This window comes from Emydura macquarii, unplaced genomic scaffold (genome assembly GCF_026122565.2).
Source record: "Emydura macquarii macquarii isolate MOO-44397 ecotype Brisbane River unplaced genomic scaffold, CSIRO-AGI_Emac_v2 contig_2680, whole genome shotgun sequence".
Classification (NCBI taxonomy): domain Eukaryota; kingdom Metazoa; phylum Chordata; order Testudines; family Chelidae; genus Emydura; species Emydura macquarii.
The window spans coordinates 2,096,164-2,108,784 of record NW_027132817.1 but is presented as its reverse complement, the minus strand read 5'-3'; the positions used below and the strand labels follow the sequence as shown (position 1 = coordinate 2,108,784).

The following is a 12,621-nucleotide window of genomic DNA, read 5'->3' as shown; positions in this document are numbered from 1 at the left end:
TGTGAAGTTAGTGATGTGTATAAGCATTTGCAGGATCAGGGCCTAACTTTTTTTAATTAAAGATAAACAGAATTGTTGACAGTAAAGCTGTTGTCTTAAAACAGTGAAAAAGAGAATATCAATTGCACAGTGTAATGAACTAGGGAGACTAAAGATAGTTAAAGATCTTTTCCACATTGAAATACAATGATCCTATTTAAAATTCCCCAAATACTGCAGCTTCTGGTTTGGACTGTGAATCTTAACCCTTATTTCCAAGATTTTTTAGATTCCAAATATACAAAAACCTACATGCTGTGCGTAGCTCCGTTGATTTCAATAAGGCTACTCACAGAAGGTAAAGCTTAACATATGTGTGAGTCTTCCAGATAAAAGCTTTAGTTTCCCTGCACTGTTCTCCAAGTATTGTTCACTTATTCCAGGGGTAGCCAAACTTACTGACCCCCTGAAACCTCCCTCTGTGCTGGGCAGAATCCTCTAGCTCCACCACCCTGCCACGGCATAAGTTCCGAGCTCCCTACCCCAGTCTGGTAGGCAGAGAATTGGGGGGCATATGGGGCTCTGCAAGCCGCACTTTAACTGTAAAAGAGCCGCATGCAGCTCACGAGCCACAGTTTGGCCACCTCTGACTTACTTCTTTCCATGGATCTACATATTGAAATTGAAATTAATAGGCAGCAGGTTTAAAATGAACAAAAGGAAGTATTTCTTCACACAACACATAGTCAACCTGTTGAACTCCTTGCCAGAGGATGTTGTGAAGGCCAAGACTATAACAGGGATAAAAAAGAATAGATAAATTCATGGAGGATAGGTCTATCAATGGCTATTAGCTTGGATGAGCAGGGATTGCTGTTTGCCAGAAGCTGGGAATGGACGACAGAATGGATCACTTGATGATTACCTGTTCTGTTCATTCCCTCTGAACCACTGTCACAAGACAGGACACTGGGCTAGATGGACCATCGGTCTGACCCAGTATGGCCGTTCTTATATGTTCTTATGTTGTTTTCTTGAACAAGTTATAATTTTGTCAGTTTCCTAATTGCTGTGATATTACAGTATCACTCTGTTACTTTTAACATACATTATACCTTATTTCTAACACTTACTCTAAAATCTTTAGTGGTAGAGGAGGTGCATTTTATCAATAAAATAGTTAATGACTCACTATTTGGAAGCTGAGCACTTTGATCTGGGTGTGTCTCTAACAGAGAATCTATTTGTATGGAATGTTCCAACTTTTTGTGTGGTTTGTGTTGTGTATGTGATTTTTCCAATGGCAAGGACCCAGCTCTGCTGAAAAATCAGTCATAAGTTGAGTCACAATATTATGTTTGAAGGTGAGGTCACTATTTATTTTTTGAAGTGCATTTAGTTTCATTTGGCCTATATTATGTAGAAAACTGCTTGCTAATTCTACACAAAATTATATTATTTTATATTTATATAAACCTTTATAATAAATACAAAATAACATTTGTTTTTAAAGTTTACGCGGATTTTTATTCATCCTGACTATTTTATTTGTTTTTTACTTTTAGAAACCAAAATACTTGTCTCCCTGGATGCTGTCTTTAACCCACTGCTCCCCCTAGATTAAGCCAATTAAATTTAATCTAAATTAGTAGGATATGCATTATAACTACGATATAATCAATTCAAGTTAGTTATGGTTAAGAACTCATTTGAGAACAAATTCAGGTATCAGAAACATATAGACATGTATATTATAGCTCTACAAAAGCACAGCCCTCACTTAGGGCCAGATTTTGCAACCCTTACTCTTCACATGTAGTACTTTACTCCATGGAGTATTCACAGATTGATGATCACAAGGGATGGCATATAGGGTATGTCTATAGCTGGAGCTGAGAATACATACTTACACCACGTCTCATCTAGGGTCTCTGATGGGCATGTACTCAGGATGGCTGGTCCATCCTGCAGTTCACACTGCCGTGGCTATATTCCCTTTTTAGCACACTAGCGCCGCACGCCTCCTCAAGCTGGGAATCCCACCCCCAGCTCCAAGTGTAGACACACCCTCAAAAGGAATCTTCTGAGCATGTCCAGTAAAAACTGCTGTACTCTAGGTTGATTTACAGGGACTTTTTGTGAACGGAATGGTAATAAGCTTATGTCTGGAGAGCAATGTTGTGCTTAAGAACCATAAAAGCAATCCTCTTTAAAGAAAAAGGCAGCTGTTTATTGATTTCATGGTTCTTTTATTCATGCAGGGGCTGGGGTCAGAAGAAAAGTCTAACTGAAATGAGGGGGTGGGCACTCTTTTCTCTGGTTCTAAACCTCACTGCAGTTTGTCCTGTTTTGAAAGAAGAGAAGGTGACTGGCTAGGAATGGAGGCATCATCTCCCCTCCCACATTTCAAAATATTCTCATGTGCATTTCTACAGATGCACCCGTGCTTTTCAGTTTTAAAACCTGTTTCATCCCTTGTCCAAGCAGCAAAGGAACTCATTTTCAGTGAATAAGCTTCCAGGCTATGTTTCTCTTTCAGCAGTTGACACAAGAACAGAGCCTATGCTGTGTTCTGCAGTCTTTTCTGCTGAATGGAGCCTTTAGATAAATATGAACTAGTTATTTTAGGTAGGGGCAGTGTGTGTTAGTTAGATTAAAGCTGATTAAAAATAGGATGGTTTTCATTGCAAATTTTAATTTTCATAAAATGAGGCTGTGTTGTCTAGTGGATAGGGCAGTGGAGTTTTTATTAATTTAACTATGTCACTATAAGAGCCATCTTCCATTTAATTGAGTACTTTATAGATTTTAGTGTATTGGAGCTAATAACTGCTTATTTTTATTGTGAAAAGACAAGGCTTTCATACCAACTTGCCTGATCATGTTCTGAAAGTTAACAGTTGAATAGGTGTCATTTTGTATTTCATGCTGGTTTTACCAGCAAGCTTGAAATGCCTGGAAAGAAAGCAGACTGAAATAAACCAACAGCATATGTTTAAACAGAAATTAGTCTTTTCCTATCTACTTATGTTATGAAGCAAATATTTATTAATCTATAATCTGTATTAGTGTGACTATGACATAGATTAATGTGTTCCTTTTTCAATAATTATTTATACTTTTCTGTTAATTGCAGTGAAATTCAAAGAATAACATGAACCCGATTCTGCTCCCATTAAAATCAACAGGGAAAACAAACTCCATCAGGGTAACAGTAGATCAGTGAAAACCTACATTGACTTCAGTGGGAGGGTTCAGGAGTATGATCTGTTTTTTATGAATGTGCCTTCTAGAAGACACAAGAAAATCTATGTGATTCTAAATGCTTGAAAGAACTATATTTTCGCTTGTAGTAACCATGTAATTAATTCTATGTCAGGGTCACACTGAGTGTAGCAAAATTATGTAGCTTTTGGGATGGGGGGATTGATGTGCTGGAAAAACAAATACTGTGTTTATTGGTTTTGAAAAATGTGAAACATTTTGAGCTTTTGCTTCCATCTGTTTCTGTTGCAAATTTTTTCAAACTTTGCTTGGTAGAGTTGTATGAAAATGGGCAATTCCGCCAGGGTAGAATTTTGCATTTCCCCCCCTCAAGTATAAAAATGAGAACATTGAGGGAGGGAGCTGATCTCTGAAGCTGACTCTCACATAGCCTGTCTTAAGGGATCTCAGTGTGAAAAATACGTATTCATATTTTGAAAGACTTTAGTGGGCACCTCTGTTTTTAATGTTAACATTCTCCTCCTGGCATCACCACCAGCAGCTTTATATGAAGTCATTCAATGAATTTCAGCTGATACTGCTATAACAAAGACATAGTTTCTGCTTCTGGTTTTGTCTTTTCTCTCTCTCTCGCTTCTTCCCCTCCCCCTTTCCCTATTTGGATTGTTGTTTTTGTTTTGTTTTAAACATGGGCTTGTTTTTTTGGTGCAGAGCACCTATGACTCTAGTTGATTTCAGTGGGATCTGTGGGTGCTCAGCACCTTTGAAAGTCACCTCTTCTTCTTCTTCTTCTCCTCATTTGCAAAGGCTGGCAGTGTTCTCAGTGCTGTACAACAGTGTTTCTCAACCTTTTAAGTAGCAAGTACGCCCTAACTTCTGAAAATGTTAATAAGTACCCCAACACTCAATTTTCCACGGGATTTTATATTTACAGACTAATGTGAGCCATATATTGGAAGAAGGGCTGAGTATATAAGGCCGTGATATGACAGATGTCAGATCTAGTGTTGGTTGGGTTACCACTTTTACACCAGGGTTGCACAACTCAAGTATGTACCTGAGCTAGAGGTGATGTTGGCCAAAGCTAGGAGGCTTTGAGCAGCATACCAATGCTGAGAAATATAAAGCGCCACCCCAAATTTTTTGCCATAGATTTGAGAGGAGAAAGGGGTGAGAGAGAGACAGGAAAAGAGGGTAACAGGTTGAGAAACTATGCTGTACAAAGCACAAATGAAGACAATCCCTGTGCTGAGGAATTGACACTCTAGGAGCCAGACAAATGCATACTGAGGAAACCTAGGGAGCAGTGCTAATTTAGATGCTTAAAACATAAAATACGGGGATAGTGATGGTATGATGTTGGCATGAGTTAGAATTTGTGGACCTCATGAAAAATGTGGGCTTACAGGAGAGATCTGAACAACAGATGGAATTGAAAGACATTACAATGGGGATGTTGTTCCAGGCATTTGGGATTGGGTGGCCCATGAAAGAAGGCATGAAAACATGGGAAAATGAGACTAAGGGAGAGATGAGAGTAGCTTCCTTAAAGCAGCAAAGGAACATGATAATAGACCAGGGAAGATATATAAGCAAGAGTATACAAGAGTAAGATATATAAGTATATAAGCAAGAGTATGCAGCCACTTCAAATAAGAGCCAGAATCTTAATCTTGCTTTGGTAGGTGAGAGGGAGCCAGCAGAGGGGAATGATGAGGTTATAGTTGTCTGCTGCACTGAAAAGAAATCTTGTTCCAATTTTTTTAACCTAATAAATAGGAAGGGTTTTTTTTAAGTAAGATGCAAAAATGGATAGGTGTATCCAGCTGTACTTATTAGTTGCCACATGCTCTGAAACATTTTTTTTTAAAAGAATAATAGCACTTGTTGTAGAGATCTTTTAAAGTACTGCACTGCTGTGTTACAACAATTGTATTTTAAAACAGGGAAAGACTTATGATAATTGTTGTTTTTATTTTACAGGCCGGACCTGATAGACATGAATACCGTTGCTGTTCAAAGCAACCTTGCAAATTTAGAACATGCTTTTTATGTAGCAGAAAAACTTGGTGTCACCAGACTTCTGGATCCGGAAGGTGAGTTGATTCCTAAAGCCTTTACTGCAAAACAAGGTGACATCTCTGAAATGCTTCCAGTTCAACATGCAGAGCCAACTAGACAGGCATAGCTGCAGGGTCTCAATATGTGGATGAGATGATGGTGTTCAGAGGAGGCATTTAGGTTGATTAGGAACTGGGGAACCTTTTGGGAAAGGAGGAGCCTATACAGAAAGGATGGGCTCCACCTAAACCAACATGGAATCAGATTGCTGGCATGTAAAATTAAAAAGGTCGTAGAGGAGTTTTTAAACCAAGAGCTGGAGGAAAGCCAACAGGTGCAGAGGAGGACATGGTTCAGACAGAGACATCCCTTAGGGGAGGATTTATTAAAGGGGATTCTCTATATTGCAGTAAAAAGGAGAGGATAGGAGTACAGGTGAGAAACAGTCAAATGAAAAAGAGTCTCATTCCATTACATCATATGGAGGCAACCAACTAAATATTGACATATTTTATAAGTGCTTGTATACAAATATAAGAAGTCTAAATACTAAGATGGGTGAACTTGTCTGCCTGGTATTAAATGAGGATACTGATATAATAGGCAACACAGAAGCTTGGTGGAATGATGATAATCAACGCAACACGGTAATTCCAGGGTACAAAATACAGTAGACCCTACGGACACTTTGAGACTGTATAGGAATGAGAGAGAGTAGATCATACTGGTGGGGGAGTGGCACTATATATGAAAGAGAGCATAGAGTCAAATATAGTAAAAGTCTTAAATGAATCAAACAGTACCATAGAATCGCTATGGATAGAAATTCCATGCCTGAATAATAAGAATATAGCAGTAGGAATATAATACTGACTACCTGACCAGGATGATGATGGTGATTGTGAAATGATCAGCGAGATTAGATATGCTACAAAAACAGAAAATTCAATAACAATGGGAGATTTCAACTATCCCCATGTTGAATGGGTACATGACACGTCAGGATGCATGCAGAGATACAATTTCTAGACACCATTAATGACTGCTTCTTGAAGAAACTAGTCCTGGAACTCACTGAAGTGGAGTCTGAAATGGAGCACAGAATTGGGTCCAAGAAATGAATATTATTGAATCACTTGGCAATAGCAACCATAATGTAATTCAATTTAACATCCTTGTAGTGGAGGAAATACCAAAGAAACCCACCACAGTAACATTTAACTTAAAAAAGGAGAACTACACAAAAGTGAGGAGGTGAGTTAAATGGAAATTAAAAGGAACAGTCACAAGAGTGAGATGCCTGCAAGCTGCATGGAAACTTTTAAAAACACCATTAAAGAGGCTCAAACTATATGCATACCCCAAATAATAATAAAAAAAGCAGTAAGAGGACCAAAAAGACACTACCGTGGCTAAACAACAGAATAATAGAGGTAGTTAGAGACAAAAAGACATCCTTTAAAAATTTGCAGTCAAATCCTACTGAGTAAAATAAGCATAAACTATGGCAAGTCAAGTGCAAAAGTATAATTAGCCAGGCCACGAAAGAATTTGAAGAAAACTAGAAAAAGACACAAAAACTATCAGCAACATTTTTTAAAGTACATCAGAAGCAGGAAGCCTGCCAAACAGTCAGTGGGGCCACTGGATGATCAAGGTGCTAAAGGAAGATAAGGCCGTTGCAGAGAATCTAAATTAATTCTTTGCATCAGTCTTTACTGCAGAGGGTGTGAGGGAGATTTCCATACCTGAGCCATTCTTTTAGGTGATAAATCTGAGGAACAGTGCTAGACTGAGGTGTCGATAGAGGAGATTTGGGAATAAATTGATAAATTAAAGAGTAATATGTCACCACGACCCGATGATGTTCCCCTAAGAGTTCTGAAGGAACTCAAATATGAAATTGCAGAATTACTAACTCTGGCATGTAACCTATTGCTTATGTCTACCTTTGTACCAGATAACTGGCAAATAGCTAATATGATGCCGATTTTTTTAAAAGGTTTCAGATGCGGTCCTGTCAATTACAGGCTGGTGAACCTAACTTCAGTACCTGCGAAATTGGATGAAACTGTAGTAAAGAACAGAATTATCAGACACACAGATGAACATGATATGTTGGGGAACAGTCAGCATGGCTTTTGTAAAGTGAAAACATGCCTTACCAATCAATTAAAATTATTTGAGGGGGTCAACAAACATGCACAAGGGTGATCCAGTGCATATAGTGAACTTGGACTTTTAGAAAAACTTTGACAAGATCTCTCACCAAAGGCTCATCAGCAAAGTAGGGAGTCATGGGATAACAGGGAAGGTGATGTCATGGATCAGTAATGGGTTAAATGATAGGAAACAGACAGTAGGAATAAATGGTCAATTTTCCCAATGAAGAGCGGTAAATAGTAGGGTTCCCCAAAGATCTGTACTGGGACCAATGCTGTTCAACATAGATGATCTGGAAAATGGGGTAAGCAGTGAGGTGGCAAAGTTTGCAGACAATCAAAAATTACTCATGCTAGTTAAGTCCAAAGCAGACTGCAAAGAATTACAAAGGGATCTTACAAAACTGGGTGACTGGGCAAGAAAATGGCAGATGAAATAAATGCAAAGCAATGCACATTGAAAAACATAATCTCAACTATATATACAAAATGATGGGGTCTAAATTAGCTATTACTCAAGAAAGAATTCTTGGAATCATCATGGATAGTTCTCTGAAAACATCCACTCAGTGGCAGTCAAAAAAGCTAACCATGTTAGTAAACCTTTAGGAAAGGGATAGGCAATAAGACAGAAAATATCAAAATGTTACCCATGGTACACCTTTACCATGAATACTGCATATAGTTCTGATCACTGTATCTCAAAAAGATGTATTGGAATTAGAAAAGGTACAGAGAAGGGGAACAAAAATAATTAGGGGTATGGAACAGCTTCCGTATCAGGAGAGAGTAAGAAGACTGGGACTGTTCAGCTTGGAAAGGAGAAACTCTGGGGGGGGGTTATGATAGAAATCTATATAATCATAAATGGTGTGGAGAAAGTGAATAAGGAAATGTTATTTACCCCTTTATGTAACATACGACCCAGGGGTCATGCAGGTAGCTGGTTTAAAACAAACATAAGGAAGTACTTCTTCATACAATGGACAGTCAACCTGTGGAACTTATTGCCAGGGGATGTTGTGAAGGATGTTGAAAAGTGTAACTGGGTTAAAAAAGTAACTAGATAAGTTCACGGAGTATAAGTCGATCAGTGGGTATTAGCCAAGATGGTCAGGGATGTAACCCCATGCTCTGGGTGTCCCTAAACCTCTGACTGCTAAAAGCTGTAACTGGATGACGGGATGGATCACTCAATAAATTGCCCTGTTCTGTTCGTTCTCTCTGAAGCATATGGTGCCAGCCAGTGTCGGAAGACAGGATACTGGACTAGATGGACCATTGGTCTGACCCAGTATGGCTGTTCTTATTTTCTTATATTAAAATATAATCTAAACCATCTGCAGGGTGTAGAGTATTTGTGAACATTTTCACAACAGAATTTGTTCTGTTTTTAGATGTTGATGTCTCCTCTCCTGATGAGAAGTCAGTTATAACTTATGTGTCATCACTTTATGATGCATTTCCCAAAGTACCAGAAGGCGGCGAAGGCATCAGCGCAAATGTAAGTATGCCAATTAATACCTATGAAGCATGTCAGCTTCATTGGCATTTATTGATTTCATAAGGTTTAAACTCAGTAATGCAATTAGCTACATTCCCCATAGACTAGTATAATAATAATAAAATAATACTACAGAATAACAGAATTGAAAGTTTTTCATGTTGTCAGTAACTCATCTCTTTGGTTTCATGATATAACTGGGAGCTCTACATGATTTAAAAGTCTAAACAAATATTTAGTTTGTAACAATACTCCACTTGCTTTATAGATGAAGCAGAGAGTTTTAACTAATAAATAATGATTTGCCCAAAGTCACAGAGGGAGCTAGGATCAGAGCTGGGGTCATAACTCAGAAGTTCTTTGCTCCCAGTCCTGTGGTCAGACCACTAGGTCACACCTCTCTGTTTATTATCTCTCTTGAATGGTATTAGAACTAGGAAGCTTCCATGTTACCATAAGAAATATTTGAGGCCAAATCCTACTGGCCTTACTTATGCAAGTGTATCAGTTGATTTAATAGGGATTTTTTATGTGAGTATAATAAAGGGACAAGAATATTGTGAATGTCATTTTCGAAACTGCTAAGCTTAGGAATTTATTTTGCTTTATGCTTCTAAAGCGCTACATCTTTTTAAACTGAGGCTACAAAAAGAATAGCAAAAAACATGAAGTTCTTGTTTTCTGATCTACTGACTGTGATGTGCTCTTCTAGGATGTTGAAGTCAAATGGGTTGAATACCAGAATATGGTGAACTACCTCATCCAGTGGATCAGGCACCATGTCACAATAATGTCTGACAGAACATTTCCAAACAATCCCGTAGAACTGAAGGTGAGACACGGCATCATACATGTAGTGTATTATTCCTCCTTTGAAGGACAGTAGAAAAAATAAAGATGATTGTTTTATGCAATCACAACAAAGAGCAGAGTAATAATATGGATTTTCATAATCCCCCCCACCCCCTTCCAAGTTTAAGGTGAACCTTGTAGAGTTTCTGAGACCTGTGTTCCAAAAGCTAAGCATGGGAGGGTATGATATGGTGCTATACAAATTATTCACAAGAACTTCAAATGTTTATTTTTTTAAAGATGAAATCTATTAGGTTTGGAAGTATGAAATATGCAGTACGTATGGGGCCAGATCCTCTAAGCTACTGAGGTTCCTTTGTGCTGCTGGAGCAAAAGAGAAGCCCAACCGTATTAGGTTGTATGTATATTCTGTCAGCCACTTGCCATCCCCCACACACAGATTTTACCTTGGAAAAGCAGGAGCAGTTCTTTGCATGCATGCAGATGATGGCCAGATTGAAGCCTACTGAAAATCTTACCCTTTGATTATCAACCCTCCTGCCCCAGCTACAAGAAATGTTTGGTAGTGTCTTAACTAGCACAAGCAGATTTTTCACTAGTGGGCAAGATAACTTTAATATCTTTAATATAGCAATATAAGAGCAAACACCTATTAAACATAATGGAATGTGGTGAGGAGGTAATAAAATACTCCCTTTTAGGAAATAGCTTATAATATTTTTTTATATTTCTCCAGGAAATTTATAATCAATATTTACATTTTAAAGAAACAGAAATTCCACCAAAGGAGATAGATAAATCAAAAATTAAACGTCTCTATAAACTGCTGGAGGTAAGGTGTACTTTTTTGGATTTATTTTATTCATTGTATTGTGTTTCTGTTTTTCGTTTATGTTAACCAGCCATTATTTGTTTTTGAAGGTCTGGATAGAATTTGGACGCATCAAACTCCCTCAAGGCTACCATCCAAATGATATAGAAAAAGAGTGGGGAAAACTTATTATTGCTATGCTGGAAAGGGAGAAAACCCTTCGACCTGAAGTAGAGAGGTATGCCAGTGAATGATTGACAGGAGTGGTTTATTTCTTTCTGCTCTTTGGCCTTACACTGGAAACTTCTGATGTCTTTTTCACACTAAAGTCTTTATTATTATTTTAGCTTGAAGAATTCTCACAGATTTTTTTTCAAGCCTGTACATCTTTTTCTGATTTATAAATTAGGATCCATATGGTAATGAGTTGGGCGGTCTCAAGCAGTCTGGAATGAATAGTATCTGTGCCTCAATCAAAGTGCTTAACTTTAATGAAATTCTCCCCTGCGCAGAAGGTCACTACAACGTCTATGCACCACTCAGTTCCACGTAAACCCTAGTCTGAGGGCTTAAGGAGAATTTAAGTATGACACTGGCTTTTTGCCCAGGGATTAATTTCAGCCCATGCACACAAGCATATCTGAAGCTCCATTTTTTGGGTCAGTTAAAACTACATTGCACTCAAGTATATACAAAGCATTTTAAACATACAAAACACTTGAGAGCAATCCTGCATGAGTAGTGGAATATGTGACCTGGTGTCTTTTCTATCACAAATGTCTGTGATTATATGGATGTTGAACATTATTGAGATATTAGGCCAGGCCTAAAGCAGATTCTGTTTTTGCAGGTACAATTTTGAGACCATGAAAAATTGCACTGGCACTAACAGAGTCCATCAGTGGAAATCAGGCCTCCTGTGTTTTAGAGGAGTTATCTAACCAGGAAAGGGCTCCTGTCTACTAAGAGTTTGCGCTAAACTTATCCAAGTGTATGCATAGACCCCTGCAGGAGAGAGATTAAAGTGGCAGAAGAGGGCCCAAAGGCAGCCAGATTTGACTGATGTATAAAGGTGCTGAATGAAGAGGGAGCATGGCTAAAAAACCAAGAAAAAGATTGGTTTTGCTTTCTCTTCCTTATGGTCAGCTAGCCTTGGAGCTGTCAGGGCAGAATGCTGAAGAAAGTAAGGTGATGTCTTCAGGATTACAGTTGGGTGGGACAGGGGAATAAAATAAACATGCTTCTCTGGACAGCAGAATAATGGTAGTGGATTGGACAGTGTAGAAGGGTATAGAATTTACCAAAAATGGGCCTAATGTGTTACTCCTGTTTTACAGTGGTGTAGTTCCATCGAAATCAGGGGAGTAATACCAGCGTAAATCTGGAATTACACAGTGGTGAATCAAGCTCTGTTTGCGTCTTTTAATATTGTTTTTAATTCAAGATTTGCACAACTCTGTAAAGAGCTTATAAAATAAGTTTGTTCCTTTAGCTTGTTAAAATTGGATGCGACATATATTAAATATTTGGCACCTCCATCTCCCAGTGACGCCCTAGTCATTCTGTTTAGTCCATACTTGTAAAGTTTTTTCATGCAAGGTAAGGAAGCCAAACACAAACTAGCGTACATAGCTCTAGGCAAAATCCTTTGAAGAGCTGTTGGGAGTATTATTTTCTGGAAGTTGAATGTGCATGTTGAAGCCTATTTAAAGAAGGAATGCTGGGTGTTTCACAAGCCAGTGGAGAGATTTCATCCCTGGAAGCTCTACATTTTGCAGGAGTTTTACCTTTTCCATTTTACAATAAATGTAAATGGCCAAAGGGACAGTGCTCCTGCTGTAAAAATGAACAGCAATAGTTACGGCTACAATAGTAGCGATTCCTTGTTTAGCAATAGCACAGGTACTCGAACCAGCATCGATTCCAACGAGAATTTCCTTTCCGTGAATTGTGGCCCGACACTGATTAATTCTTGTATAAGCTTTGGCAATGGCATTTTAGAAGAATCCAGGTATCTCAGCATAAATATTGGTGTTTGATGTAAGATATTTTCTTCTGCACTGCAA

At 38.3% G+C, this 12,621-nt stretch overlaps 1 protein-coding gene across 13 annotated transcripts in view; it reads left to right on the top strand.

Annotated features, from left to right (window-relative positions):
• Positions 1–12,621, top strand: part of DST (dystonin) — a 453,158-nt gene that overhangs the window by 245,727 nt on the left and 194,810 nt on the right. For 8 of the 13 annotated variants that reach the window (XM_067565495.1, XM_067565490.1, XM_067565496.1 and 5 more), the window contains exon 1: positions 12,302–12,566. In XM_067565495.1, coding sequence (XP_067421596.1) covers positions 12,400–12,566 — 167 coding nt within the window. In that variant the 5' untranslated portion in view covers positions 12,302–12,399. Of the gene's footprint in view, positions 1–5,187; positions 5,301–8,824; positions 8,932–9,643; positions 9,764–10,480; positions 10,577–10,665; positions 10,794–12,268; positions 12,567–12,621 lie in introns of those variants that run through there. The other 5 variants (XM_067565502.1, XM_067565501.1, XM_067565500.1 and 2 more) reach the window with 3 other exon arrangements.